The sequence below is a fragment of the Schistocerca piceifrons genome, chromosome X (genome assembly GCF_021461385.2).
Source record: "Schistocerca piceifrons isolate TAMUIC-IGC-003096 chromosome X, iqSchPice1.1, whole genome shotgun sequence".
Lineage (NCBI taxonomy): Eukaryota > Metazoa > Arthropoda > Insecta > Orthoptera > Acrididae > Schistocerca > Schistocerca piceifrons.
The window spans coordinates 532,400,172-532,427,233 of record NC_060149.1 but is presented as its reverse complement, the minus strand read 5'-3'; the positions used below and the strand labels follow the sequence as shown (position 1 = coordinate 532,427,233).

The 27,062-nt window shown below is 42.1% G+C and overlaps 1 protein-coding gene across 1 annotated transcript in view; it reads right to left on the bottom strand.

Annotated features, from left to right (window-relative positions):
- The window catches only part of LOC124722495 (inversin-like), a 117,722-nt gene that overhangs the window by 17,363 nt on the left and 73,297 nt on the right, over positions 1–27,062 (bottom strand). Inside the window, exons 4-7 of the mRNA XM_047247649.1 lie at positions 16,293–16,415; positions 15,921–16,144; positions 7,718–7,846; positions 2,460–2,617 (exon numbers count right to left, since the gene is read on the bottom strand). Of these exons, the coding sequence (XP_047103605.1) occupies positions 2,460–2,617; positions 7,718–7,846; positions 15,921–16,144; positions 16,293–16,415 (634 nt within the window). The remainder of the gene's footprint in view (positions 1–2,459; positions 2,618–7,717; positions 7,847–15,920; positions 16,145–16,292; positions 16,416–27,062) is intronic.

The window sequence follows — 27,062 nt, the reverse complement described above, 5'->3', positions numbered from 1 at the left end:
ATATGACTCTTATTAAACCACTTATGACTTACTCATATAGATCCTCAGTCTGAACGAGCAAGGTGACACGGAGATTAGCACACTGGACAAGCATTTGGGAGGACAATGGTTCAAACCCACATTCAGCCATGCTGATTTAGGCTTTCCGTGATTTCCCTAAATCGCTTTAGGCAAATGCTGCGATGGTTCCTTTGAAAGGGCACAGCTGACTTCCTTCCCCATCCTTCCCTAATCCGATGGGACCGATGAACTCACTGTCTGGTCCCCTCCCCCAAATCAGCCAACTAACCAATCCTCACTCTGGAGATATGCAGTGAAAACATTTTTGCGGCACATGCAAGTCATGCAGGACAAGGTACTATGAATCGTAAGTAGCACTGCACAGTACACAAGCACTGTTCACATGCACAATGAATTTCGCCCTCAGTGCTACATGAAATTGGAGACATTCGATTAGATCACAACTATGGGTGGAAGTATGAGAAACGAAAAACATTCTTCCATAGGGAAAATGGATCACCTATGGAAGGCTGAAATATGCAACGTCTGAAAAAAAAGTGAAGGCCCCAGAAGACATGGTCGGATTTCAATGTATCTTCGGATGTGTGAACACCATTGGAGGGTATGTAAATGGTTAGTACTGCCATTCTCTGTGACAGGTTGTTCGCGTTTAGCCTTGTTATCAGGCCTAGTAGAGTATATAACGGACGTGAACAGCATTAGATGTTGAGTGATTACTGTGAAGGACACGTAGATACTGCATAATAATGTGAGCTGGGGTTATCTGCACCTGACAGAATTTGAGAGTGGCCTCCATTTGGTCAGCTGGTCGAATCTGCAATATCCAGTTTTAAGGGGAATCCAGATCTGACAGTTCTCCGATGTTGGACTGTATGGGCACGTGAGAGTCGGTACACTCATTGTCTAGGTCCTGGTCGAACACGTTTGACCATCATCTACATGCACATATACATCTATACACCACAAGGAAGGGTCGCTGTATTGTGCAAGAAGCATACCTCAGCTGCTTCACACTTGCAGCTGCAATCCGAGATCATGTAAAGGTATGCCTCCAACATTCTGTGTCATCCTGCACCATTGGTCAGAGACTAGCAGCAGCCAGACTTAGGAATTACTGTCCCATTCGAAGACTGTCTTTGACAGCACTACACAAACGGCTGTGTTTGGAGTGGTGCTATGCTTGGGAAGCATGGAATGCTGATGAATAACGTCGCACTGTGTTCAGCGATGACTCACAGTTTTGCACTAACCTGGTGACCACATTGACGAGTATGCTGGTGACCTGGCGAGGGGCCTCGTTCTTCCAAAGTTTTAGAGGTGCACAGTGGTGTTACTCCTAGAATAATGGTGTGGGGGTCATTGCATATGACTTCAGCTCATGCCTGGTAGCGACTGAATAAACTTTGATGGCACAATGCTCTCTCTTGGTCATCTTCGTGTGTAACCTCGTATGTGTCAGTAACGTGATGCCATTCTTCAAGAGCACAATGCTCGTCCACCGATGCGATAATTTATGCTGAGCGGCCGATATTTGTAATGCAATTGACCTCTCTGGTGAGGACTTTGACATTTTACAACACAGAGACAGCTACGGATGGCGCAGGAGACGTTGTCCGTGCCCAGCAACAACTGTAACTTACCCACTACTAACAATCCTTGTACCTTTGCATGAACATCGCTGGTGGTATCCTAATCCACCATAAGCCCTACCATCCGCCTACAGGCCTAAACCGTCGCAGAGGGTTTTTTGCAAAGGCGTGCTGTGCCACTTTTTCCGTCTGCCCTATACTGCTAGCCTTCAAAGGTTTCTTTTTAATATATATCACATTGAACCATACTAATGAGTGATCGCATCCAGTAATGTGGGCTACATCTCAGACCTGCATCCTGTGAATTCCACAACAGCAAACTGACGCTTTCGCAGAGGCGCAGTACAACTTTTTGTGGTGGTCACCAGACTTCGCCAGAAGTTGACGAAAATGACACTGATTGAGATGTTGCAGTATTCCATCACTATCACCCAACTGGAAAGCCAACAGCTTGTCATCAGTGTTACACTCAGGTGAGTCTACATTCATACAGTTACTAGGTGGTTTAGTGTGCTATGGCTTGGCTAGCATCGAGAGGCAATCAAATCGCTCCTTGGGCCGGGTTTAGTTCTCCTACCTCCATTCTCACATATCTGAGAAAATTTGAAGTTTATTCCTAAATTCTGTCCATCATTTGTGCCTATATACACGTGAACTACTGTTTTTCACAAACAGAAATCGCATACTGTTCGCCTCGTTAGAAGTTTTAGTTTCAGTAAATTGTAACAAAGTCACCATAAACCGTCAACGATTTGTAATGTTTAGAAATGTTAGCAAACTCAAGTGAATGTGAACACACTTTACAAGAGTACCAAAAAGCTGTTTCACTAATCATCAAACAATACTTACATCAAGTCAGTCAGATTCGTACTCCGACCTTTCACCAACGCTTCGTTACTTTCGAGGAAGGCCGGAAGCTCCTTATTGATTGTTACCAACCCATTTCGTTTGCTGCTCAGCTTTTTATTGTTGTTGTTGTTGGTGTCATTATGGAAGAATTTAACCATCTGTTGAAAGAAGATCTCAATTAATTCTTAAATTATTTTCAAATTTGCTCTATACAAGAAATGTACAAAATAAATAATCTATTTGTGATCATCGCTGCTACATTTTCTAAAATAATAAAGCGGACAACAAAGTAAGATTATCGTGATACTGCACTGCAAAAGAAATGAGTAAAATGAACTTAAAACACATATTCTATTTAGAACTTCGTCAGAACTCTGAACTTACCCGTTATCGACTGATACGCAAAATTCTTCTGCATCTGTTTACATACACAATACACGATAAACTTCTGGAAATTAAGGTACATATGAAACTGCTGATTCCATGGTCATAGATTACCAGCACAGAAAATCTGACAAATAAGTAAAGATAGGAAGTTACCTGATGGGAAGGAGTGTGAGATAAATGAGTTGTCCATGAGGAACAAAACAACATTTGTAACGACAGAGCCAGAAAAAATTAGAGAAAATAGCATTATGAAAGATGCACTGATAAAGAATGGAGACAATCCTGCGGGTTATTAGCCACTAGCAATAAGTAGGGGGCTGCGGTTTATTCCCAGATTTCTCACTTAATAGTGGTTCCTGAAACGCAAGATACTTGACGCTTATCTTCAAGAGTCTGCCATTCATCTTTTTCAGCATTTCTATCAAACTTTTAATCAATCGTGCTGCCTTTTTTTTCGTCCGTTTAATATCCTCTGGTAGTCCTCTTTGGCATGAATTCCATGAGTGTTTTTTAAGCATTCTAGATGTTGTGGGTTGGCAGGAGAGCCAACAAATGGTTCAAATGGCTCTGAGCACTATGGGACTCAACTGCTGAGGTCATAAGTCCCCTAGAACTTAGAACTACTTAAACCTAACTAACCTAAGGACAACACACACATCCATGCCCGAGGCAGGATTCGAACCTGCGACCGTAGCGGTCGCGCGGTTCCAGACTGTAGCGCCAGAACGGAGAGCCAACACCGTGATATTAGAGGAAGCCGAAAGGCACGCGTTTTAGCTCACGCAGGCTGGCGTGAGGTCTGGAACAGGACAAGGAAATTAGAATTTAGAAAAACGGACGTAGCTGGTGGCATACTTAACATTAATCCATTAATGGTGAACGTCGCTCGTGATTGTACATGATTCGGTATCAATAGTAACTGGTAATGGCGCCTTGCTAGGTCGTAGCAAATGACGTAGCTGAAGGCTATGCTAACTATCGTCTCGACAAATGCGAGCGTATTTTGTCAGTGAACCATCGCTAGCAAAGTTGGTTGTATAACTGGGGCGAGTGCTAGAAAGTCTCTCTATACCTGCCGTGTGGCGGCGCTCGGTATGCAATCACTGATAGTGGCGACACGCGGGTCCGACGTATACTAACGGACCGCGGCCGATTTAAAGGCTACCACCTAGCAAGTGTGGTGTCTGGCGGTGACACCACAGCTAGATCTCTTTTGCGAACTAATTGTATTTTCCCAGTATACTGCCAATGAAATGAAGTCTGCCATCTGCTTTGTCTACCACGTAGCCTATGTGATCACACATATGATACTCCAACAAATTATTGCAACTAAGTATTTGTGTGATTTGACTAACACCAACTTCGACTTATTGAAATTACAAGCATAGGATACTACGTTACTGCGTTTTGTGAAGACAACAATTTTACATATCTGATCATTTAAAGCAAGTTATCATGCTTTGCACCACTTCGAAATGTTGTCAAGATCTGACTGAATACTTGTGCAGCTGTCTTTCAGATAATACTTCATTACAGATCACCGCAACAACTGCAAAATGTCTGAGGTTACTATTAATATTATCTGCCAGCTCATTAATATTCAATGAACAGTTTCCTGCAGCTCATGCAATGGTAGTTCTTCGTTTGTCGATGACTCACTAGCCACGATGCTGTGTTCTCCCTAGCAAGAAATCCTCAGTCCTGTCACTAATTTCATTTGTTACTATGCAGGGTGATTCAGCTGTCCCTACCCATGGGTTTTACGCAACCCACAACGCCTTTAAATACCACGTGCAAGAGTTTCATATTCTCTTGCTCGCTACACGCGATTTATCAGTCCTACAGAAAAAATGCACAGGACATTTTTGTAGGAAAGTCAATGTAGAAAAATTTGGGAATAGCGAGCGACAGAATATGAAAATCTCACGTATGGTTTCCGAAGGCGTTGCGGAATGTAACTGCGCTTTCATTAATACGTACACTACCGCCCATTAAAATTGCTAAACCACGAAAATGACGTGCTATAGTCGCGAAATTTAACTGACAGGAATAAGATGCTGTGATATGCAAATGATTAGCTTTTCAGAGCATTCACACAAGGTTGGCGCAGGTGGCGACACCTACAACGTGCTGACATGAGGAAAGTTTCCAACCGATTTCTCATACACAAACAGCAGTTGACCGGCGTTGCCTGGTGAAACGTTGTAGTGATGCCTCGGGTAAGGAGGAGAAATGATTACCATCACGTTTCCGACTTTGATAAAGGTCGGATTGTAGCCTATCGCGATTGCCGTTTATCGATCGCGACATTGCTGCTCGAGTTGGTCGAGATCCAATGACTGTTAGCAGAATATAGAATCGGTGGGTTCAGGAGGGTAATACGGAACGCCGTGTTGGATACCAACGGCCTCGTATCACTAGCAGTCGAAATGACAGGAATCTTATCCGTATGGCTGTAACGGATCGTGCAGCCACGTCTCGATCCCTGAGTCAACAGATGGGGACGTTTCCAAGACAACAACCATCTGCAAGAACAGTTCGACGACGTTTGCAGCAGCATGGACTATCAGCTCGGAGACCATGGCTGCGGTTACCCTTGACGCTGCCTCACAGACAGGAGCGCCTGCGATGGTGTACTCAACGACGAACCTGGGTACACGAATGGCAAAACGTCATTTTATCGGATGAATCCTGGTTTTGTTTACAGCATCATGATGGCCGCATCCGTGTTTGGCAACATCGCAGTGAACGCACATTGGAAACGTGTATTCGCCATCGCCATACTCACCCGGCGTGATGGTATGGGGTGCCATTGGTTACACGTCTCGGTCACCTCTTGTTTGCATTGACGGCACTTTGAACAGTGGACTCACCCGGCGTGATGGTATGGAGTGCCATTGGTAACACGTCTCGGTCATCTCTTGTTCGCATTGACGGCACTTTGAACAGTGGACGTTACAATTCAGGTGTGCTGCGACCCGTGGCTCTACCCTTCATTCGATCCCAGCGAAACCCTAAATTTCAGCAGGATAATGCGCGACCGCATGTTGCAGGTCCTGTACGGGCCTTTCTGGATACAGAAAATGTTCGCCTGATGCCCTGGCCAGCACATTCTCCAGATCTCTCACCAGTTGAAAACGTCTGGTCAATGGTGGCCGAGCAACTGGCTCGTCACAAGACGCCAATCACTACCCTTGATGAACTGTGGTATCGTGTTGAAGCTGCATGGGCAGCTGTACCTGTACACGCCATCCAAGCTCGGTTTCACTCAATGCCCAGGCGTATCAAGGCCGTTATTACGGTCAGAGGTGGTTGTTGTGGGTACTGATTTCTCAGGATCTATGCACCCAAATTGCGTGAAAATGTAATCACATGTCAGTTCTAGTATAATATATTTGTCCAATGAATACCCGTTTATCATCTGCATTTCTTCTTGGTGTAGCAATTTTAATGGCCAGTAGTGTACGAAGGTAGACAGAGAGAGAGAGAGAGAGAGAGAGAGAGCGTAGGAGACAGATTAGTAGAGCCAAATGTAACGAATTTTGTAACTAGTTAACCAACTGAAATGCGAGTAAAGGAGAGAGACTAGCATCTTGTAAGAAAACATCTTACTAGTCGGCATTCACAGTATTTGTCATTCAGCCAATCAAAATTGTGCAACGCCAGAAAAACGCACAAAGCAGACTCTTCCTTGTCGGAAGTGCGCAGTGGAAAGTTTCTTCTTAAGTCAGCATCTTGATGGGCAGACTTTACTTCTAGACGACTTCTTCAGGCTCATCTTAGACGAGAGGTTCTCACCGGGATAAGCTGAACTTAGACGCAAGTTGCTGATAAACTGCCATTAACTGATGTAGCGTACACTTCAGCCGTCACCTGAAGATTATGAATATGCTTAGATCCAGCCGCAACAGCGAGGCCAACTGTAGGGAAAGTCGAATCATTTTTAAAGGTGTTAAGTAATTTCAGTCTTCATTCTGAAGACTTGTTTGCATTTGAGGGTCAACAAGCTTTCAACTCCGACCATAGGTGTATACGCACATCCTTATGTAGTATTTCCTATCTCTATGCACTAACCCTAGGCAATCAGGGTAAGACTTGCGCAAATGTAAATGATTTATCCAGTACCCACTTATTTGAATGACATTCTGTATTCCTTATCCAGGTTTATCAAGGCTTTAGTTTATTTATTTCAATGATTGTTAAACCATTTCTTTTCCATTTATGTAACAAACTGAGTTAATTGTGATCTTTGTCTTATTTAGAAGTCAGATGAATTCTTATATCATTGTTTTGCTGGGTAATAACTCATTTATGTTAGATGTACAGGACCACGTTTAAATATTCACTTAAACTTTCAATTGAAGCACCCCACGACACTTGCAGAAAATATATTATCTGCTTGTGTGCAAAATGAATTTACTAAAGAGTTATGTAGCTATAGGCCTTGTCACCAATTTAACAATAATTACGAATGAGTTCCAGCTGTCCTGAACTTGTGTGTGTTAGGTTGCTTCGATGTGTGTTTCCATTGTTATCAGTTTTGTGGAGTCATCTATTCGATGCTTGAAGGGTGTTGTTGGGAACCGTTTCAGCTCAAAACTTACGACTCGAGAGTTTTGGGATAAAGACCTATTTTTTATTTTTATTTTATTTCATTTTATTTATTTATTTATTTTTTTGATTCCTGAGTTTCACATCATATCGCTTTGCTGTAAACACCTATATAAGGAAAATAAAACAACAAAGGAGAAATGTTACTCACATGACTAGACATGCGGCAAATATGATAGAGCGTTTGCTGTTCCCACAGTAGAAATAACAAACAGAAATAAATCTTATTTGAAGTGCTTTAAATACAGAACACAACTCACCTTCTCTGTAGCAATGGCGCTAAGATCGGCGGGCAAGAATTCCTTATCGCTGATGCTTTTCAGTGCACCAGCTTTAAGCAGAACTTTCACAACATCAGTATTCCCGTTGTTTATGGCCCAAAACAGTGCCTAAAATGGAAAATATTTGTAGAGCGAGTGTTATAAAAGACAAAAATCTTCGACTACTTAGAATATAATAATAACGAACGACTCGGTCATTTATCACAAAAGAATCATACAGACTGGTTACGTATACACAGAGCTAGGTGAAGAGATATTAAACTAATTCGGGAGGGCTGTGAAGTTCAGTTCCCCTTCTGTTTCTTAAATGCTGTGCGACGGCGAATTGTGGCACAATAAAAGCATACTTGGAAAACGAAGCTAGTGCCCAACAAATTATTTAATTTTCACGAACACAAATGTGTACCCACAAGAAAAATGTGACGGCAAGGATTGACCACAAAAAGGGAATCCCTTGTGAACGTAATATTTTTATTATTTATTGTAACGTGAAGCATAAGAGCCGTGGCGGCACTGATCATTTGAACACATTCGTACTACGCCCAAAATTAAACTAATTTATGGTCAGCGGGCTGAAGACATTATACAGGAAGCCGTAATCAGTACCGACCTTGGAGCCTCTCCGTTTAAAGCAGGTGTTGCAACGAAATTTTTACTGTGTCTACAATGAGTAGTGAATTTATTGTGCCGCAGAGTGGAGTTTTACTGACTTGTCCATTTGTTATCTGACTCTCCGCTTCTAATCTATTTTGATACGTCATTTGATTGAGGTTCTCTATCAGATACTATAGTGTTCATGTGGCTCAGCGAAAATAAAAATTGGATAATTTATCGCAGTACTTCTGGTAGACAGAAGCAGCAAAGTTATTCCTGGAAACGTTTGAAGAGAGTTGCGCAGTCCAAAATTCGAAGCAAGGAAGCGTTACTGAACGAACATGTGAAAGAGCATCTTAATATGGAGAGGATGCCATCCAGAATAAATAGCTATGGGTATCCACCAAGAAATGGCTGCATAGACTCTCATAGAAACAAATACTATGTATCTGCTATTGGATGCGTGAAACGCATGATATCATGCTGTGATTCGCCCGTGGTTTAGCCTGTCAATCAGAGTGGTGGGAGTCTGCCGGTTACTCAGGACACTTTTCAAAAAAATATGAACAGTCTTGACTACTCTTGGGTTACGGATTACGCTTTATCTAACTTGGCGGGGTATGTTAGTTACAGAATTAAAGTATCTGAGACAATGAAAATCACAGTGAATGCATGAAGAACCCATTTATTTTTAGAACATTGTATGTTGGAATGGTGTATTTCAGCAGGACGAGATCACGTAGCGTTCTGTGTAGCATTACAATTTCTGCTTATATGAAGATACTGAACATATTTGCAAATCAAACGGACGACGGAAAAACCGTTGTCTGGATGTTTGCAGTATGATGAAGCCACGTATGACACGTCGCTGCCCAAATCCAGGCCTTCTTTGGCGAATGCTCAGTTTCGGAGAGACTTTGGGCATTGTGCTTATCCTTTCCGATAGTTCCCGATTATGTGGGTATCCAAACAGAAAGCTGAAAACAAAAATTATAGCCATTAGTGCCTTTCAACCACAGATCTGTGAGACTATTCAGGCAATGATTACAGTGGTTTTGGGAAAGGTAATGTAGTTAAGAATCGTTGAACATATTCGCAGTTATGAGGTTTGGAGTCAGTCACAACTTGAATTCCACAATGCTCTCTCCACTGAGCATACTATGTATCACTTTACCGGCAGTGTATTTCTTAGAAACAACAAAAATTCATCTCATGGAAATTTTTGTGATCGGTCTCTGGCAGTCTGTTGTGCGAATCACAATATTCCTCTGACATAACTTAGTTTATGGTTTTTGTGTTCAGTGAATGAGTGGTTCGCTTCACACTTAACTGATAGAAGCAGTGAAGTATCTTAAATAGCTCACGAACTTTCCTTGACGGTTTCTCTTTTAAATGGGGATAAATTACTATCGATGTTCCACAAGGTTGAACGTAGGGACCGCCCTTGTTATATCTATAACCGACCTTCCATCTCACACTGAGAAAACAGAATTAGCACTCTTTACTGATGAGGGAAGCAACAAGATCCAATCCAGAAAAGGATTACCAAAAGAAAAGAAAACGGTAAATTAAAAATTCGTAGATTCTCGATAAATCGCATGCCATTTAACTTAGAAGAAACTACAATTCACTCAATTTTGTGCAAGTCTGAATACATCGTTATAAATAACAATAGAGTTTGGGGGGGACATAACATGTAAAACTGAACGTTCAGAGTTCTTATATATACTCGTGCTGTTTCAACTTGAACTATAAATTACGAGCGTTGCCCAGAAAGTAATGCACCGCATTTTTTTCTCAGGCGGAAACAATGCTAATAATGCGAAACGTTACGTATGTATTATTGGAAGTCCTGAGGGAGCGCACCAAGTTTCCGTCACTTCCGACAGATAGCGTAGCTGCAGGATAGTTTCAAAATGGTGTCTGTGGGTGATGTACGATACAAGCAACGTGCTGTCATTGAATTTCTCACTGCAGAGAAAGAAACTGTGGGTAATATTCACAAACGCTTGTGCAAAGTCCATGGAGCATCTGCTGTCGACAGAAGTACAGTTAGTCGCTGGGCACGGAGGGTGAGGTCATCAGAAAGTGGTTCGGCGGAGCTCCACGATTTGCAGCGGTCGGGGAGAATATCCATGGGTGTCACACCTGACATGTTCACGATTTGCAGCGGTCGGGGAGAATATCCATGGGTGTCACACCTGACATGTTGCACCGAGCTGATGTCATTCGCGAGGACAGACGCATTACGATATTTTGAGGACGATGAGATGATTCACACAGTGAAGCACTGGCTCCGTCACCAGGACAAGGATTGGCATCGAGAGGGCATACAAGCCCTTGTTTCGCGCTGGATGATGGCCATAGAAAGGGATGGCGATTGAACGGAAAAATGTGGTGTGTAGATAAAACTCCATTCGTTCGTGTGTGTAGTTCTCATTATATTCGATAAAGAATTGTTGAAGAAAAAAATTGCGGTGCCTTACTTTCTGGGAAACGCTCGTACATTTTATATATCTTCTCAAATGTTTGAGTACTGTAACATTTACTTTGTAGGTTGTTGTTGTCTTCAATTCAAGGACTGGTTTGAAGCACGGTTATCTCTCTCATACAAGAATCTTCATTTCTGCCTATTACAGCCCACATCGACTTAAACTTGTTTAATGTAGCTAAGCCTGCTACAATCCATCCCTCCACACAAACACACATACAGATTTTATTCCATTACCAAAACCGATTGCTCCACCATGCCTCAGGATGTGTCTTATCAAACGATCTCTTCTTTTAGTCAAGTTGTGCCATACATATCTTTCGAACCCTAATTTTTGCCTTTCGTGGATAGAGTGGATAGCTGACGAATTCCAAAAATGTGCTTACAAAATTCTGTCTGGGATTAAGTTTTAATTTTTCTTTAGTCCGTGACTGTTATGTGATCGCTATTGGCCTCACACTACCATTTCGAGACTGCTGTAATGTAATGTTGTTGTAAGGACATTGCAACATATTATCCAAATGTTAAAGGTAGCTTTTAAGATGAAGAAGAACGCTTTCCTCTTCGAGTATTTGAAAACATTTTTTTACTGCCTATATTGCTGCAGTCCTGTAGCTCTTCTTCGCACGTATGAATTTTCTTAAACGGCTCCTCCTTGTCCCAAAGCGTCCGCCCAATTGCCTTATGAAATGACGTCGTAAATGTCCTCTGCATGAAGACTACACTATCCCAGGGTTCTCTCAGTGAAATTCTGTTAAGTAATTTGCCTGACACACAATCTTCTTCGAGAATTCGTGCCCACCGTCTTGCGTCCCGATCGCTCGCTTTCAGATATCTAGCCACATTATCTGATTGGAGGAGCTTATCGCATACGTAGTTAAGAGGCAACGGAATTTCCCAGCTGCTTACGCGGATGATGCTCTCAGACCTGACACCTGTGCTACGACCGCTTGTCGTCCTCTTTCAGTATTTGACGCTGAATGTGATACACATGTCTAATTCAGTATTTTGAGATAGGGAACCAATGGTCTGAAATAAATATTTCAGATAGTACGAGGACTTGAATGACCAATACATGAGAGGTAAAAGAACATGTTTGTAATTTGCTTGTTTCCTAACAAACTGCCAGCCACATCGACATTAATACCGCTGCCTTGAAAAATCAATACATAGTCGTTTACGAAGTGTTTACGTCGGAGTTTGCCACTGATCGAGGTTATGAATGGCTGTCGAATGTGTAGTACAGCAGAATATAGCATCTAAAAATTCGAACAAATGAACAGAGGAAAGTTTCGGAACGGGTGATACACTAACTGAAAGAAAATAATAGTGCCGTGAATGGAAACGTACAAGAAGCTGGGTCTTTAAAGTTACGGTCAAGAATCTCGACAATGGATTATTCGCGCAGCAGAATTTCAGAAGATTGTGTTTGTAAGAGTATCATAAACATTACTCTTATCATAGGCCGATATTAACAATGCATTACGGTGGCTACGATATCGTTCGAGTTAAGGAAGAGCAAAGAATAGGGGAAATAATTCGTTTAGCCGCAAGTTTTGTTCAGTGGTAGGACGGAGCGACGTGAACAATGTACTAAAGGTCCTGACAGGTGAGGATGAGCGGCAGTTGGTGTGGTGCGTTTGAAGAACACTTTCTCTGCAACAACTCGAAAACCGTAGTCTCTAGCTAAAACGTCTCCGAGAACAAAAGTAATCTGCAAATTTTCTTAAAAAAAGGTCCTATTCATTTTTTCTAGAACTACTTTTTTGCCTGATGCAAGGGATTGAAAAATCACAGATTAATAAAAACAATGTTTCAATCGCATAAAATTAATGTTTATTGTTAAATGAAATCGATTAAGGCCAAATTGCAAACGTCTGTACCGCATGTAAGAGCAGTAGAGTCGTGTTAAGGGATAAATGATGTTCCGTGGATGTGACAGCATGCAGAGAGGTGGGATGGAGGGTAGAAACGTGAGGGAAGGCAGGTCACCGGAATGTGGTCTAATGCTTTCTTCCTTTGTTCGACCCCCCTCCATCTCTATCTCCAGAGCATTTTCTGAACAGTTATTTTACCTGGGTAGACAAAATAACTTCACTGGGCTCGTGTTTGTACATGCAATGACTAAGAAGTATTCAATTTGTGAGTGTGATGTTGGCAGTGACCTTTTTAACCTTGGTATGAAAGGGATACGTGGATTGGTAAGTGCAAGTTATTTGAGTCAAGATGCGAAAGTTGAAGATTTCAGGAAAAAATCCGGCGATGTTCATGCATCTTGCACAAAAGAATACACCAGAGCTGACGCTGAGAGAAGTTCTTGCTGAGGAACAGCCTTCAGCGTCAACAGTGTCCAAGGTCTGCGTTCAGCTGAGATGAAATTTGATTTTAAAACTAATTGTCTGCTTTGTGCAGAACCTGCTGACGACGAATTTCGTAACTGACAGTGGGAAAAACCCGAACAATTGTGGCGAAAGGGTTTCAATGCTCGATCCTTCAGTTACGACAGTATGATTACAGTTCGTGCATAGAAGGGTGAGAATGAGTGGAGAAACACCATCCGCAGACGCACGGCTCTGTTGGGAATCTACACACTGCAGATGCAAAGTATCACTAGGACTGCTACAAAATGTTCTTTATAAGCTCGGTAGCTACATCGAGAAAAAGCGGACGCCCTGAAAATGAAGAAATTTCTCCATCAGTGGAGGAGATTGTCAGTTACATAGAGGGAAATAACAACCGCTAGTTCAGCTTACTTTATTGACAAGTTGTTTGAGCAGGTTTGGAGAACAATAGCTCATATAAAGGCAATCAACGATAGAATGAGAGAAAAATATTGGGACCGCATTGTTCTCAGTACAATTCGCACCAGAAAAACTGTTCTGTGCTTCCGTAGTTTAGGTGAAAAATTTTGAATGATGTGTTCAAATTGCAAAAGACGAAAAAGGAGAACTGCAGAGAATTGTGAAGACAGCTGCTACGATAATCTTCGAAGAAACTGTGCCAACGTCGCATGGAAATTCAGTTTTTATACTTTGACAAATTATGTAGTGAGGCTGAGGAAATGGTACCTCGTATGCTCCATGTATTCACGGAGTGCAGTTCATGGAGAAAAAGGGCAAAACGGAAATCTGAAAATAAGCTGCTATCTGTATCTCATGCTGCCATTGCTGCAATTCGCCCTCGATCGTTCATATGACCTGTCCCATAAGCTGCGGCTCTCATCGTTCACAGGTAGTTTGGGTCAAAAAATTTGATCAATATACTTGCTGGTATGGGATTGAGTGTAACTTGACACGAAGCTCAACAGCTGCAGCTATCAGTTGCCTACAACTCTGAAGAGCCTGGCCCTAGAGTAACATTCTGCCAATATGTATTCAACAGTCTCGACTTCAGTGCCTCTACTATCGACGGCTGGAAATGTTTTCACAGGGTGGGGGGGGGGGGGGGGGGGGGGACGCACAAATGCATCACCCCGGCCTCAGATCTCTCGCCATCTAAAAGGGTTCAGGGGCTTAAATCGGCTCCCTCTACTACAGAAGTATGGCACGTAGGAGTTCTGGAACTTCAGATAATTGAACATCACGCACGCAATACATTACGGCACATTACTGTTCTTGAGCTGAAATTATCAGTCCCATTCCGTCTGACATATTGACATCTATCCTACAAGATGTATTGTGAATGTATATTAAGTGACTCCATTCAGTGCAGCCCACTAACTTTCCTGCCACCAAGCGGTTAACCACCGTATATCCGCTTTACACTACGCTGCCAACGATATGTAGCAGCTAGGGTCAGCAATTTACTTTCGACCGTTGTGCTTTGCAGAGATTGATTCAAATGGCTCTGAGCACCATGCTACTTAACTTCTGAGGTCATCAGTCGCCTAGAACTTAGAACTAATTAAACCTAACTAACCTAAGGACATCACACACATCCATGCCCGAGGCAGGATTCGAACCTGCGACCGTAGCGGTCGCTCGGTTCCAGATTGTAGCACCTAGAACCGCACGGCCACTCTGGCCGGCCCTTGCAGAGAAGTTTGCTGTTAAAATTAAGAGACAGCACGTTCCAAGAAGGCCAGTAACATAATATTTACTCATAGATACTTCTCGCGAAATAATCACTACAGGGAAATTAGGGGAATTAGAGCTAATACGGAGGTTTACGGATTTTTTCTGCCTGCGCACCACTGGTGGATGGAGAAAGGTGGGGGGAGGCGGTGGTGATATGATAAGCACCATCTGCTACATACCATTAGGTGACTTGTAGAGAGTACATGCTGGTGTAGACGAACCCCAAAGTATTTGCTGCGCTAAGTTTCCGAAAATACTACTTGGACTGAATTCTTTGGCGTCACCTCCTTGCGGCAATTATCTGGCACTAAGAACATCTGGCTCGCGCTGCCCCAGTATGAAGCCACATTACACAACTCATGCATTGAGAAATGCAGCTAAGCGAGAATTCACACTACATTTTACGAGTATTTTGGAGTCGGTCACCAGAAATGTTTCTGGAAAACAAGACCAAGCTTAGAATTTCCGACTTTGTAACTGTAATTGTTTCCAGTGGATAAGCGACTTCAATGAAAAACCAAATGCAGTTAAAAGTTTGATAGTTTAATTACTCATACAGCACATCTCTATTTCCAACCTTCCTATACTGATGTATGTTACACCATCCTGTCACTTTTGGAAAATATATCCAAAGCCAATGCCTGTTTCTTCACATATTTTTTCGTAATCTAAAATAAATACAGACATGAAATTACTCCTCTCTTATTCGTTTCATAAAATCGGGTAAAGCTGGCGAGAAGAGCAACGCACACAGAACGTAGTATTAAGAAAGGAAATAAGGACAAATACGGTTTAGCGTCCCGTCGACGACTAGGTCATTAGACACGGAGCACTGGTTTAAACTGATGAAAAATGGGGAATGTAATTGACCGAACCATTTCAAAGGAACCAGCCAGGAATTTACGTTAGATAGTTAAAGGAAACCATGGAAAATCTAGATCTTGATGACTGGAAGGGGGCGTTAACTCTAGCCACCTTGATGGGTGGCAGATTACGAGCGTATCCTCGACAAAACACTTACTGTTCTCCCTTGGTTATCTCTTGAGTGGACGTTGGCGTTCCTCTGAACGAGAAAATCTACTATCTCAGCATGGCCTTCCCTCGACGCGTACATGATGGGTGTGTGATGGAACTGATCTATGGCGTTTACGTTTGCTCCGCTGTACACCAGTAGCTTCACACATTCTAAGAGCTTCTTCTCGTCTTTAGTAGAAGTGCAGGTAGCCATCAATGGTGTAAAGTGTCCTGAAACGTGACGCATAAATAAATGAAGAGAATGTCATTACAAGAGTAAATTAACAACATTATTTTTTTAAATGTAAGACTCAGCGCATGAACAAAATCTTGTCGAGAAAATTTTGTCTAAGTGAAAAATATTTGTGTATGACGATACCTTTGTGGAAGTTGGGATTGGAGCCATATTGCAGTAGGCAGTCTACTATTTCTGCATGGCCTAAGGAGCATGCAAACATCAATGGGCTCCATTCTCCTTTCAGTCTTTCGTCGACATACACACCTGAAAAACAAAAAGCACAACAATTGTCATTCATACGAAGGAAACATAATCATTAAGTATCATTTACGATAACAGAACGTTAAGTTAGACTTCCTTCACGGAATGTATTATTCTCTCTGCTATCTAGTATACCGGAAACTTCTGCGGTAATAAATCTCGTTGGTCTTAGCAACATTCTAAACAAATAGCTCTCTTGAGTGACTGTTTAGCATATTGCGTACATCTAACACTATGCCTGATGACATGAATTACTGCAATCTTAATTCTAATAACTTGTTTGATAGTGGTTAGTGTGCGAGACCATCTTCGTTTAAGGCCGCCTACCACCGCCACTGTCCTAGCGTAACAATGACGTCTGCTGGTAGACGCTGACCTCCAGCACCCAGCTACAGATTCGGTGATGAATAATACACATTTCCCACCTTCCCTGGCTTTGAGAATACCGTTGTAGCTCATGTTCCGTTGCCTGCAAGTATTTACTACTTTGCGATGAAATGTGATATAATCGCAGTGAAGGACACAAGGATCCATTGTTTACAGTTTGTAGAATTAAATACAATCCTGGATCGCAAGTTGTTTTCTTTTATTTTATAACCATTTCCGATCTATATCACTATCATCAAATGTGTCTGTATGAAAAAAACTTCTAGGTCAGATACGCCACAAGATTAAAAAAAATGCAGTGAAAGAGTGGATTAAAGTCTACAGATTTTGCTTTTTACTGTTCAGAGAACTTCAGTTTTTGTCGATGGTAAGTGTGGAGTTGTCAATTTGGTATTGGAGGGAAAAGTGAGAGATAAAATTGGTAGATGGAGACCAAGGGATAAAAACTGTACGCACGATTAAATGGCTGTAGGTTACGGTAGTTATTCCGAGACGAAGATGCTCAGTTGCGCAGGACAGACTAGCATGGAGAGGGGCATCATACCAGTCTTCGGAATCAAGACTAAAGAAACAACCGGTTTCGATCTACACGACCATTATCAGATGTGTGTCTTGCAGAAATAGAACAAAGAACTTGTAGCCAAGATACATTACAGAACAAAAGGAAAATGTTACAATCAAGGAGTTTTTAAATCCTATAAATTTTACTGTTTAATGACTAGACATTTCAGAGAACTTCAGCTTTTGTTAATCGTAAGTGTAGATCGCAAGTCGTTAATACGATACAGCTTTCGTACTAAACAAGATAGCCGAATGTGCGAGCTGCTGACCTCACCAGTGACATGCAATATGAGCTACTGGCTGAATCGCCAGGTGACTAGAAGCCAGTAACCTCTAAAAACAATGAAAGTGATGTAGTGGAACCGCAAAGTGCGATATTTTTTTCTTCAGCGAAATTAATGCAGAAGATAGAAATGGTTTGAAGGAGTTCAGAGAAGCTGTCATTGCGTGGCTTATTAGGGTATCAATGAGTTCGCCGTCAACAAGAACAAATAAACTACAAAAAATGGCTGAAATGGCTCTAAGCACCATGGGACTTCACATCTGAGGTCTTCAGTCCCCTAGACGCCGGCCGTTCTGACCGAGCGGTTCTAGGCGCTTCAGTCCGGAACCGCGCTGCTGCTACGGTCGCAGGTTCGAATCCTGCCTCGGGGATGGATGTGTGTGCTGTCCTTAGGTTAGTTAGGTTTAAGTAGTTCTAGGTCTAGGGGACTGATGACCTCAGATGTTACGTCCCATAGTGCTCAGAGCCATTTGAACCATTTGAATCCTGTAGACTAAGACTATGCAAACCTAACTAACACCCACTCCCGAGGCAGGATTCGAATCTGCGATCGTAGCAGCAGCGTGGTTCCGGACTGAAGCGCCTAGAACCACTCGGTAACAGCGGCCGGCGTTAAAGCACTACAACGCGGGCTGTTACAGACCACACGTTCCATTAGGTAGATCGGTAAATGAAGCAGCACATATGCGTGCAAAGAGAGAATCTAGAGAGTGTGTATTGTGTAGCACTGCTAGACGCATCCATTCTACAAAATAGATATCAACAATGTAGGAAAAGACAGTTTGCTTCTTACCGTAAAGAAGCCACGACAAGTTGCAGACAGACACGATTAAAAGACACTCACACATAGCTTTCGGCAACAGCCTTCGTCAGTAAAGAGACACACACACAGACACAAAATTCACACACACAGACAAAATTCACACACACACACACACACACACACACACAACCAAGAGTGTGTGTGTGCCTCCTTACTGACGAAAGCTGTGGCCGAAAGTTATATATGAGTGCCTTTTTTGACGTGTCTTCTTTACAGTAAGTAGTAACTGTCTTTTCCTACATTATTGATGTTCCTACTTGGAGTTTCCATTGTTTAATTTTTGTACAAAATAGATATGTTAGGCATATGGAGTTGGGCACTGGGTGAGTAATAATAACAACTGTTAGACAGAATACCACAATAAGTGAACAATCTCAGGTTTACCGGTGGTTTCGTTGTGAAATCACGTTCAAAAGAAATACTAGAACACATTTTTTTCCCCAGGCACCCGTACTTATATTAATTTGTCACGTGTTTTATCCATGATAAGAAAACATTAATTCTAACTAATTATTTCCGGTATATAGCGGATTAAACAACACCATAAACTTCAACGTCTGCTCCAACCGAGCGAGGTGGCGCACTCAGGATGGTCTTGTTCTCGCATTCCGGAGTGATACCTGTCCACATCTATATCTTAATCTGCACTTCACTTACTGCCTTATGATGTGTGATGGAGAGTGCTATGGTTGATTTTGGTACTGCGGATACTACTATCACTTCTTCTCCTCCCTGTTCCATCCGTGAATAGTGCACGGAAAGGACGACTGTCGATCAGCCTCTGTATCCCTACATATTATAAAAATGCATGTGTGTATGAATGTATGTATGTGCGTATGTCCCACATCTCCTACACCACTGGACCGATTTCAACCAAACTTGGTACACATATCCATTATTGCGAGGAAACAGTCGTTGTCGGAGTAAGAACCACCAAATAATCATAGTTTAGGAATTATGACGTCATAAACAATGAGATGTGTGAAAAATGCATCATAATGCGTGAAGTTTTAATACCTCCACCTAAAGGTGTCGAAGGAGTTGCATAACGCTCAGGCTCTAGAGCAGCCTCGCAGCTGAATTGGTGTTGAAGTTTTTGACAGGTATAATTTTAACGCGCTCACCAAAGATGTGTAGGTGGCACTGAGGGTGTTGCCGAACTGGGTGGTCTTAGAAGGGCACTTTGCCATTTTATTCACGCACATGCCAATGTCGATCTCTCCTGTGATCACGCGACAGGAGGGGGCGAAACAAGAGGGACGAAGAAGCATAAAAACACTCTTCTACTTCACGTTACAAATTTCATCGAAGTGTTTTGAACGGCCCCTAGTGGTTCCACCCTGTATGACACAGCGAAAACGGCTGTCACGCTGCACTCCAAAGGGGTGCCATCATGTTCAGTGTGGTTCTAGCCCTTCAGTGTCCTTAGAGTAAGGATGAAATACACAGGGGGTAGCAGCAGTGGCCAAATTTGTCAAGAAAGTCGTCCTGTTGCTCATAACACTGCGAGCTATTGTTTTCGAAGGCGTAATGTTTCAACACTTCAAGGAAAGACGTAGTTTCATTGACGCCCTTTACGTCACAACCTCTGACCTTCTCGTGTCGATTCCGAGCGGTGGCGTGTTTGAAATGTTTTCCTCTGTCACCCACAAGAAAACCGCGTGATTTGAATGCTAGGTGTTGCGGTTCTGACCTTCATCCCAGAGGTGTCAAAAGAAAGGGGTGAAATGAGAGTAAGAGGGGGTGTGACGACCTTACTATCCTGTAACATGTCTATGGTGGCGATGAGCAGAATTGTCGTGAAATTTAGTGGCAATGTGACATCATTAACCAAATATTACAGCTCGCATGAAATTCTGACGTGTGGCCTTGTTTTCACAAGTGTCGACATCTTTCTGTTTGAAGCGTCTCCGAGCCGGGGAGGGGGGGATTGAAGTCACAGGGTGCCACGCAATTGCACCATTACAGAGGAATATTAGGCACCTTTGAGCCAAAATTCAAACTTACGCATCACAGCTGGAGACAACTACTGGGTTCCGAAATAGTGATACCTTAATTTTGTTGCACAGTGTACGGGAAATCATTTGTACATTATAAAAGCCTAAACTTTGCAATACGCGTAGTTCATTTGGAAAGCGAGAAACTATGAATTACAACTTCTCTAATTTATCTGTCAAGGTCATTTTGAGAGTTTTATGTGGGTAGGCATAACGAAGGTACTTGCAATTCATTTGATTTCTTGCTCTCATTTATCTTCCCATCTGTATTGCACTGTAAATATCTGCACAACAGTTCAAATGTTGATGGAAGGTATGCAGTGGTGTCTTGTGGGTAGTAAAATGGTTCCATTTACTCACGGTACATGCTGTCGACAACAGTAACGCCCACTTTACTCTTTACCCTCAAGTTTGCTCGGTTATGTCTGTGGCTCGTTTTTTTAGGCAGTGTTAGTAGTACGTTAACAGTGATACATAGCTGTATGGAAAGATTTACTGATGAGCTGGCCTACATGCAGCTTGTGTATGGGTTCAGTGTATGCAATGAAAGAGTGGCACGAAGACGCTATCCTAAACTGTTCCCGCAGCTACTGCAGCCATATCAGAAAACATTTTGCTAGTGTGAGTGTTTTTGCGTTACTCTGCGTTTTGTATTATGCATTTTGGTGATTATATATTATACGATTTTTTACTGTTATGAAGGTATTGGCACAGGAACAAAGGTAAGAGGGATAACAATCCAAAGAATTCACAATTAAATTACTACTCTGTAATGAGCCATTCTGACGAACCCCTTATTCGAAAATACTAAGAAAACCTCCGAAGTTTTATCAGTCTACCCTACATATTGCTTGACTTCTCTTGAAACGTACGCTTTCCGGATTGTAACAGCAAACCTGTGTGTGACGCAGGACACATCTCTTGTAATGTCATCTCAAATAACTGTTTTCATAACTTGATTGATTAGCGCCAATAGTTTCTCTTTAGTCTAGAGCAACATGACCTACATTTCAGCATAACATCGAAGATTCCTCTGATGATTTCTTGTGAATTGAGAAATCTACACGAGGCCCTTGATATTGTCGATCTACTTTACATGAACACCTGTACTCCACAACTCACATTAGGGTGTGTGGCGGAGCGTGCTTCTGGAATCATTCTCATTTTCCCTCTTCCCTGTTCCATCCGTGAATCGTGTGTGGAAAGAAGCTCTAATTTCTCCGATTTTCTCCCTTCAAACGTACGCTTTCGGAATATAAACAGTAAACCTCTCAGTCATACACAACGCCTCTCTCTTACAGCGATTTCCACTGGAGATTTTTAATCATTTCCGTAAAGCTCTCGCGCTTACGAAACGATCCCGTGACGAAACGTACCGCTCTACCTTGTATCTTATCCATCCCTTCTATTACTCTTATGTAATAAGAGTCCCAGACTGATGACAATACTCATGAATCCGTGCGACAAGTGTTTTGTAAGCCATTTCTTTCTTGGATGAATTACATTACCTTAAGATTCTTCCAGTGTATCTCGGCTTGGCATCTGCTTTTCCTACAATTAGTTTTATGTATCATTCCGCTGTAGGTGGCTTCGGCTCGTTACTTCTCAGTATTGTACAGTTGCTATTGTTGCCAACAACTGAACCTAAACTCTTACATTTCTCTGGCAAATACAATTATTGCGGAGTCACTAGTTCCTTAAACTCGCCTTCATTTTGCTGTATTTCGGGACACAGTCCTTTCCTTTGGTCGACTACACGTGGTGACATAGTATCATACAGAAAATGGAAACTGATGCCGTGTCGAACAAAGAAATATAGCGAGCACGTAAAAAATAAACACAAGCTTTGATGGGCAAATAAGTGGCAAGAAAATGAAAAAAGTCATATTTCTGACCTGCCAAGAACTGTTGATGGAATAAATCTTTATTCCTACCGGTTTCGATGATCTAATCATGTTCAGGTATCATAAAATGGCAGCATTCTTACTGGGCCATGGAATGAAATGAAAACTATCCTTTGTCACTGCTTTCAATAATAAAATGCAATATAAGCTGACAGTGAAATGCATCGCTATAGTTAACTGATCTTACGCTGTCATAACTACAATATGTCGTTAAGTAAATGATTATAAATGTAACTAAGGCACTACTGTGGAGAGACAAGAATAAGAGAACGATACTAATAACATAATGATCCCTGCTTGGCACACTTAATCCTGAATTTACAACTTTTAATTAAAGCTGTGAAAGACTTGCCCGAACACCTGTGATTTCCATACCATGAGCGGAGAAGTCTGACTTGCGTGAAACAATGTTAGTTTATCAAAGTTTTGGGTAGTACGAGTGGCAGAGAAGAGAGGTGTCCAACACGAATTGCGCACAAAAAGAAGAAAAAAAAACTCCAGAGGCTGTGAAAAGTGTGACTTAACAGCAGTTTTAAGATGTTAATGAGAACGTGTTTTATGAAACATATTGCTTTCACGACATCTACTTGTGACGTTTACTGCAACGCCCTAAAATCTGAAACTTGAGTTTGTCCCTGCGTATGAAACGATCGAACAAGTTACGGAAACGCAGCCGTGACGTCTCAGACAACCGCCGATATTTCAACATTCTCATTTCATTTGAAATGTCGAAATATCGGCGGTTGTCGAAGTCATGACCCGGCTCCATTCCCGTATTAACAGTGAGGGAGAAAAAAAAATAACAAATAAAAAATAGACGCACTGTCAAGGAGTTATCGAAATCGGTCACAAATTGATATTCATACAGTTGTCGACGGCAAATGCAAAACTATAAACTTTAGCGGACGATGGGTGAATGTATGACGCTGCAGCGCAGTTCCACCGCGCAGCCGACAAGGAAAGTAAACAGGGGACATGTTGATGGCTCTGAGCACTATGGGACTTAACATCTTAGGTCATCAGTCCCCTAGAACTTAGAACTACTTAAACCTAACTAACCTAAGGACATCACACACATCCATGCCCGAGGCAGGATTCGAACCTGCGACCGTAGCAGTCCCACGGTTCCGGACTGCAGCGCCTAGACCGCAAGACCACCGCGGCCGGCGCATGTTGATACTAGGGCATAAAGTCTTTGCGAATTTTATTCCGTGTACTCAGTCGAGCAGTAACTATGCCTCGCAGACAGCCACGCGAACGATATACGCAGATTCAAGACAGGAGGGAGGGCAGAATCGGTCATAAATTTTAAATCTACTTAATAAATATAGATCTGAGCTACTGTATATCTATCTTCAGTGCAACTATAACCAAGTCACGACGACTCATCGTAAATAAAATCGCACATGGTACCACCTTGCCATTATAGAGATTGTCATTTGTAATGGAAACGTGACACCATGTGCGATTTTATTTACGATGAAACATCATGACTTGGATATAATTGCACTGAAGACAGCTACACAGTAGTTGAAAACGATCTGCGTTAAGCAGACTAAAATTTTACGACCGATGCTGTCCTTCCTCCTGTCTTGGATCTTATTAACATGGTCGTGGAGCACGCAGTTCCTGATGTTAACAAACCTCAGTACACGTAGACGTCAACATTTGAGAGAGGTCGCGTAATTGAGCTCATAGAAGCTGGTTGGAGTAATCGGCGAATCGCTCGACATCTGAATAGGAGCGATTCCACTATTCGACTATGTTGGCAGGAATGGGCGAAGCATTGCCGAACACTGTACACCCAGAGAGACGACAGAACAAGATGGCCGAGGACTCGTCAGAGAGGAACTCAGAGCCCCGGATTCACCACTATAATCGATTCGACGTGCAACTGGTGCTTCAGTGAACACAAGGACCATTAACAGGAAGCTCAAAGAAAGGCGGCTGAGCTTATGGCACCCCTTTCGCCGTCTACATTGACCTCTGTCACCAACAAGCCTGTTTGCAGTGGTGTCGGGCACATTCGGCCTGGAACTCACTGATTGGAGTAGAATTGTCTTCAGTGATGAGTCCCGCTTCGAACTGAGCCCCGATGACTAGCGAAGGCGTGTCTGGAGACGCCCTGGACAGCGGTGGATACCAACCTGAATGTCGCCCACCATTGGGCCAGACAACCAGGAGTGATGAACTGAGTTGCCATTTAAACTCATAGCAGAACCCTTTGGTTGTCATCCGCGGTACACTTACAGCACAGCGATACGTAGACGATATTTCACAACCTGTTTTGTTGCCTTTCATGGCAAGCACTCCTGCCGGCCGCTGTGGCCGAGAGGTTCTAGGCGCTTCAGTCTGGAACCGCGTTTATGGCACTCAACATCTGAGGTCATCAGTACCCTAGAACTTAGAACTACTTAAACCTAACTAACCTAAGGACATCACACACATCCATCCCCGACGCAGGATTCGAACCTGCGACCGTAGCGGTCGCGCGGTTCCAGGCTGAAGCAGCTAGAACCGATCGGCCACACCGGCCGGCTGGAGAATTGTAAATTGAGTTCTTTGGATCTTCTTCTTCTTCTTCTTGTTCTTTCTTCAACTGTAGGCATTTGGTTGTTAATCCTCTTGCTCAGTGTCTCTTTTGACGTTGGTTGGTTTCTATACGATTATTCCGCCTCTTTCTTCGTCTACCTATTACTCTTTTCTCTATTGGTCAATGATTCATTATTATTTTATGTGTTTTATTTAATTCTTTTCTGTGACATGATCTCTCCATTAATTTCCATGCTCCTTGATATATTCATTTATGCTTTTAAGTCCTAGTTCTTGTCTCATTCATGTATTTCTTATCAAATAAGGTAGTCTATGGGCATCTTTTGTCCTTAAAAACTTCATTTCCGCAGCTTTTATTCTTCATCCATTTCCAGATGTTGTTGTCCAAGTTTGACTACCAAAAAATGTACATTCTTTTGTAGGACTTTGTTAAGGTTTCTTTTCTCACATTAATATAACTGGGCACTTAACTTTTTTCAGGGTATCTTTTTCGTTTGTAAAGGAGAAAGTGTTTCCAAAGAAGTTGAATTTATTCACTCTCTCTATTTTGTGCTCACTTATTACAAACTTCGTTGGGACCAGGTCTTGCCGGTGAGAAACCTTGATTTCCTTTTCAGTCAAGACTGTTAAGTTATATTCAATTTATAATGGCTCGAAGTTGGTCATCAGCAAGAGTGTTCTCATTAGAAAATTTTGTTACTTTAAGTTAAGAGTGTGAACTCAATTTCTTTTAGGCATCGATACCTTTTAGATAAAGAATTAATAGTCGCAAATGACTAGTTAATTATTTTATTATATTAATGAAATTTATGTTAGGACAGCCTGCATGCAACTGAATAAAGGCAATCTTTGCTTTGCCAGAAGCGTTTCGCTTCACTTTATTAAGAGAGCATCAGTGGCTGTGTTTCTGCGTTGTTCTACATTTGCTGTTGCTGTCCTTCTGGTGGAGCTGTTACCATGATGGAAGAGTGTGAGTGTGCGTCCAGTATGTCTCTTGTGCTGATAATGGAGTGTAGTACAACAATATCTCTCAAAATGTATTTGTTTTTGGACATAAGTTTCTTAGACGTCTTTTCTAGTGTTGTCCAACACTATCGCCTGTAGGAACACGGACACTAAAAAAAAAAAAAAAAAGAGAGAGAGAGAGAGAGCACCATATATGTACCACAACGGAGGCGTGTCTGTTGAGAGGCCAGATAAATGTGCGATTCCTAAAGAGGGGCATCAGCCTTCTTAGTAGTTGCAGGGCGACGGTTCGAATAATTGACTGATATGGTCCTGTAACATTAGCCAACAGGCCTTGTTGTGCTGGTACTGCGAACGGCAGAAAGCAAGGAGAAACTACAGCCGTAATTTTTCCCGGGGGCATACAGCTCTGTTATATGGTTAAATGGTGATGGCACCCTCTTGGGTGCACCATTGAGGAGGTAAAACAGTCCCCAACTTGGATCCCCGAGAGGAGGAGGGCGGCAATACTCAGGAAGACGTCATCATCGGGAGAAACAAAACTGGCATTCTGCGGGTCAGAGCGTGGAATATTAGATCCCTTAATCTTGCAGGCAGGTTAGAAAATTTAAAACGGGAAATCGATAGTTTGAAGTTAGATTAGTGGCAATTAGTTACTTAGCTTCATGTTCCATGCATTATTTGCACGATAAATCGTGATGGTGGGGAATAAGTCATTTTATATTTACATCGCAAATTAACTTGTAAATATGGCTACATGCTGAACATTTATAAGTTTTTTATTTTACTTATTTATTTATTTTAAATATACTAGTGTTAGTAATTCCTACCCACCACCCTCAACACATTATAATAATGGCAATTTTTCTATGGAATAAAAAGAGTTGTCTAGGAGAAACTTATTCAGTTTGTTTTCAGATTTTACTTTTCTGTCTGTCAGACATTCTATATCACTGGGTAAGTGATCAAAAATTTTTTTTTTTTTTTTGCAGCATTGTGCATCCCTTTTTGTGCTAAAGACGACTTTAGCGTAGAGTAATGAATGTCATTTTTTCTTCTGGTATTGTAGTTATACACATCATTGTTCCTTTTGAACTGTAGTGAATTATTTACAACAAACGTCATGAGGGAATAAATATAAAGTGAAGCAGTAGTCAGAAAGCCGGACAGAGTGGC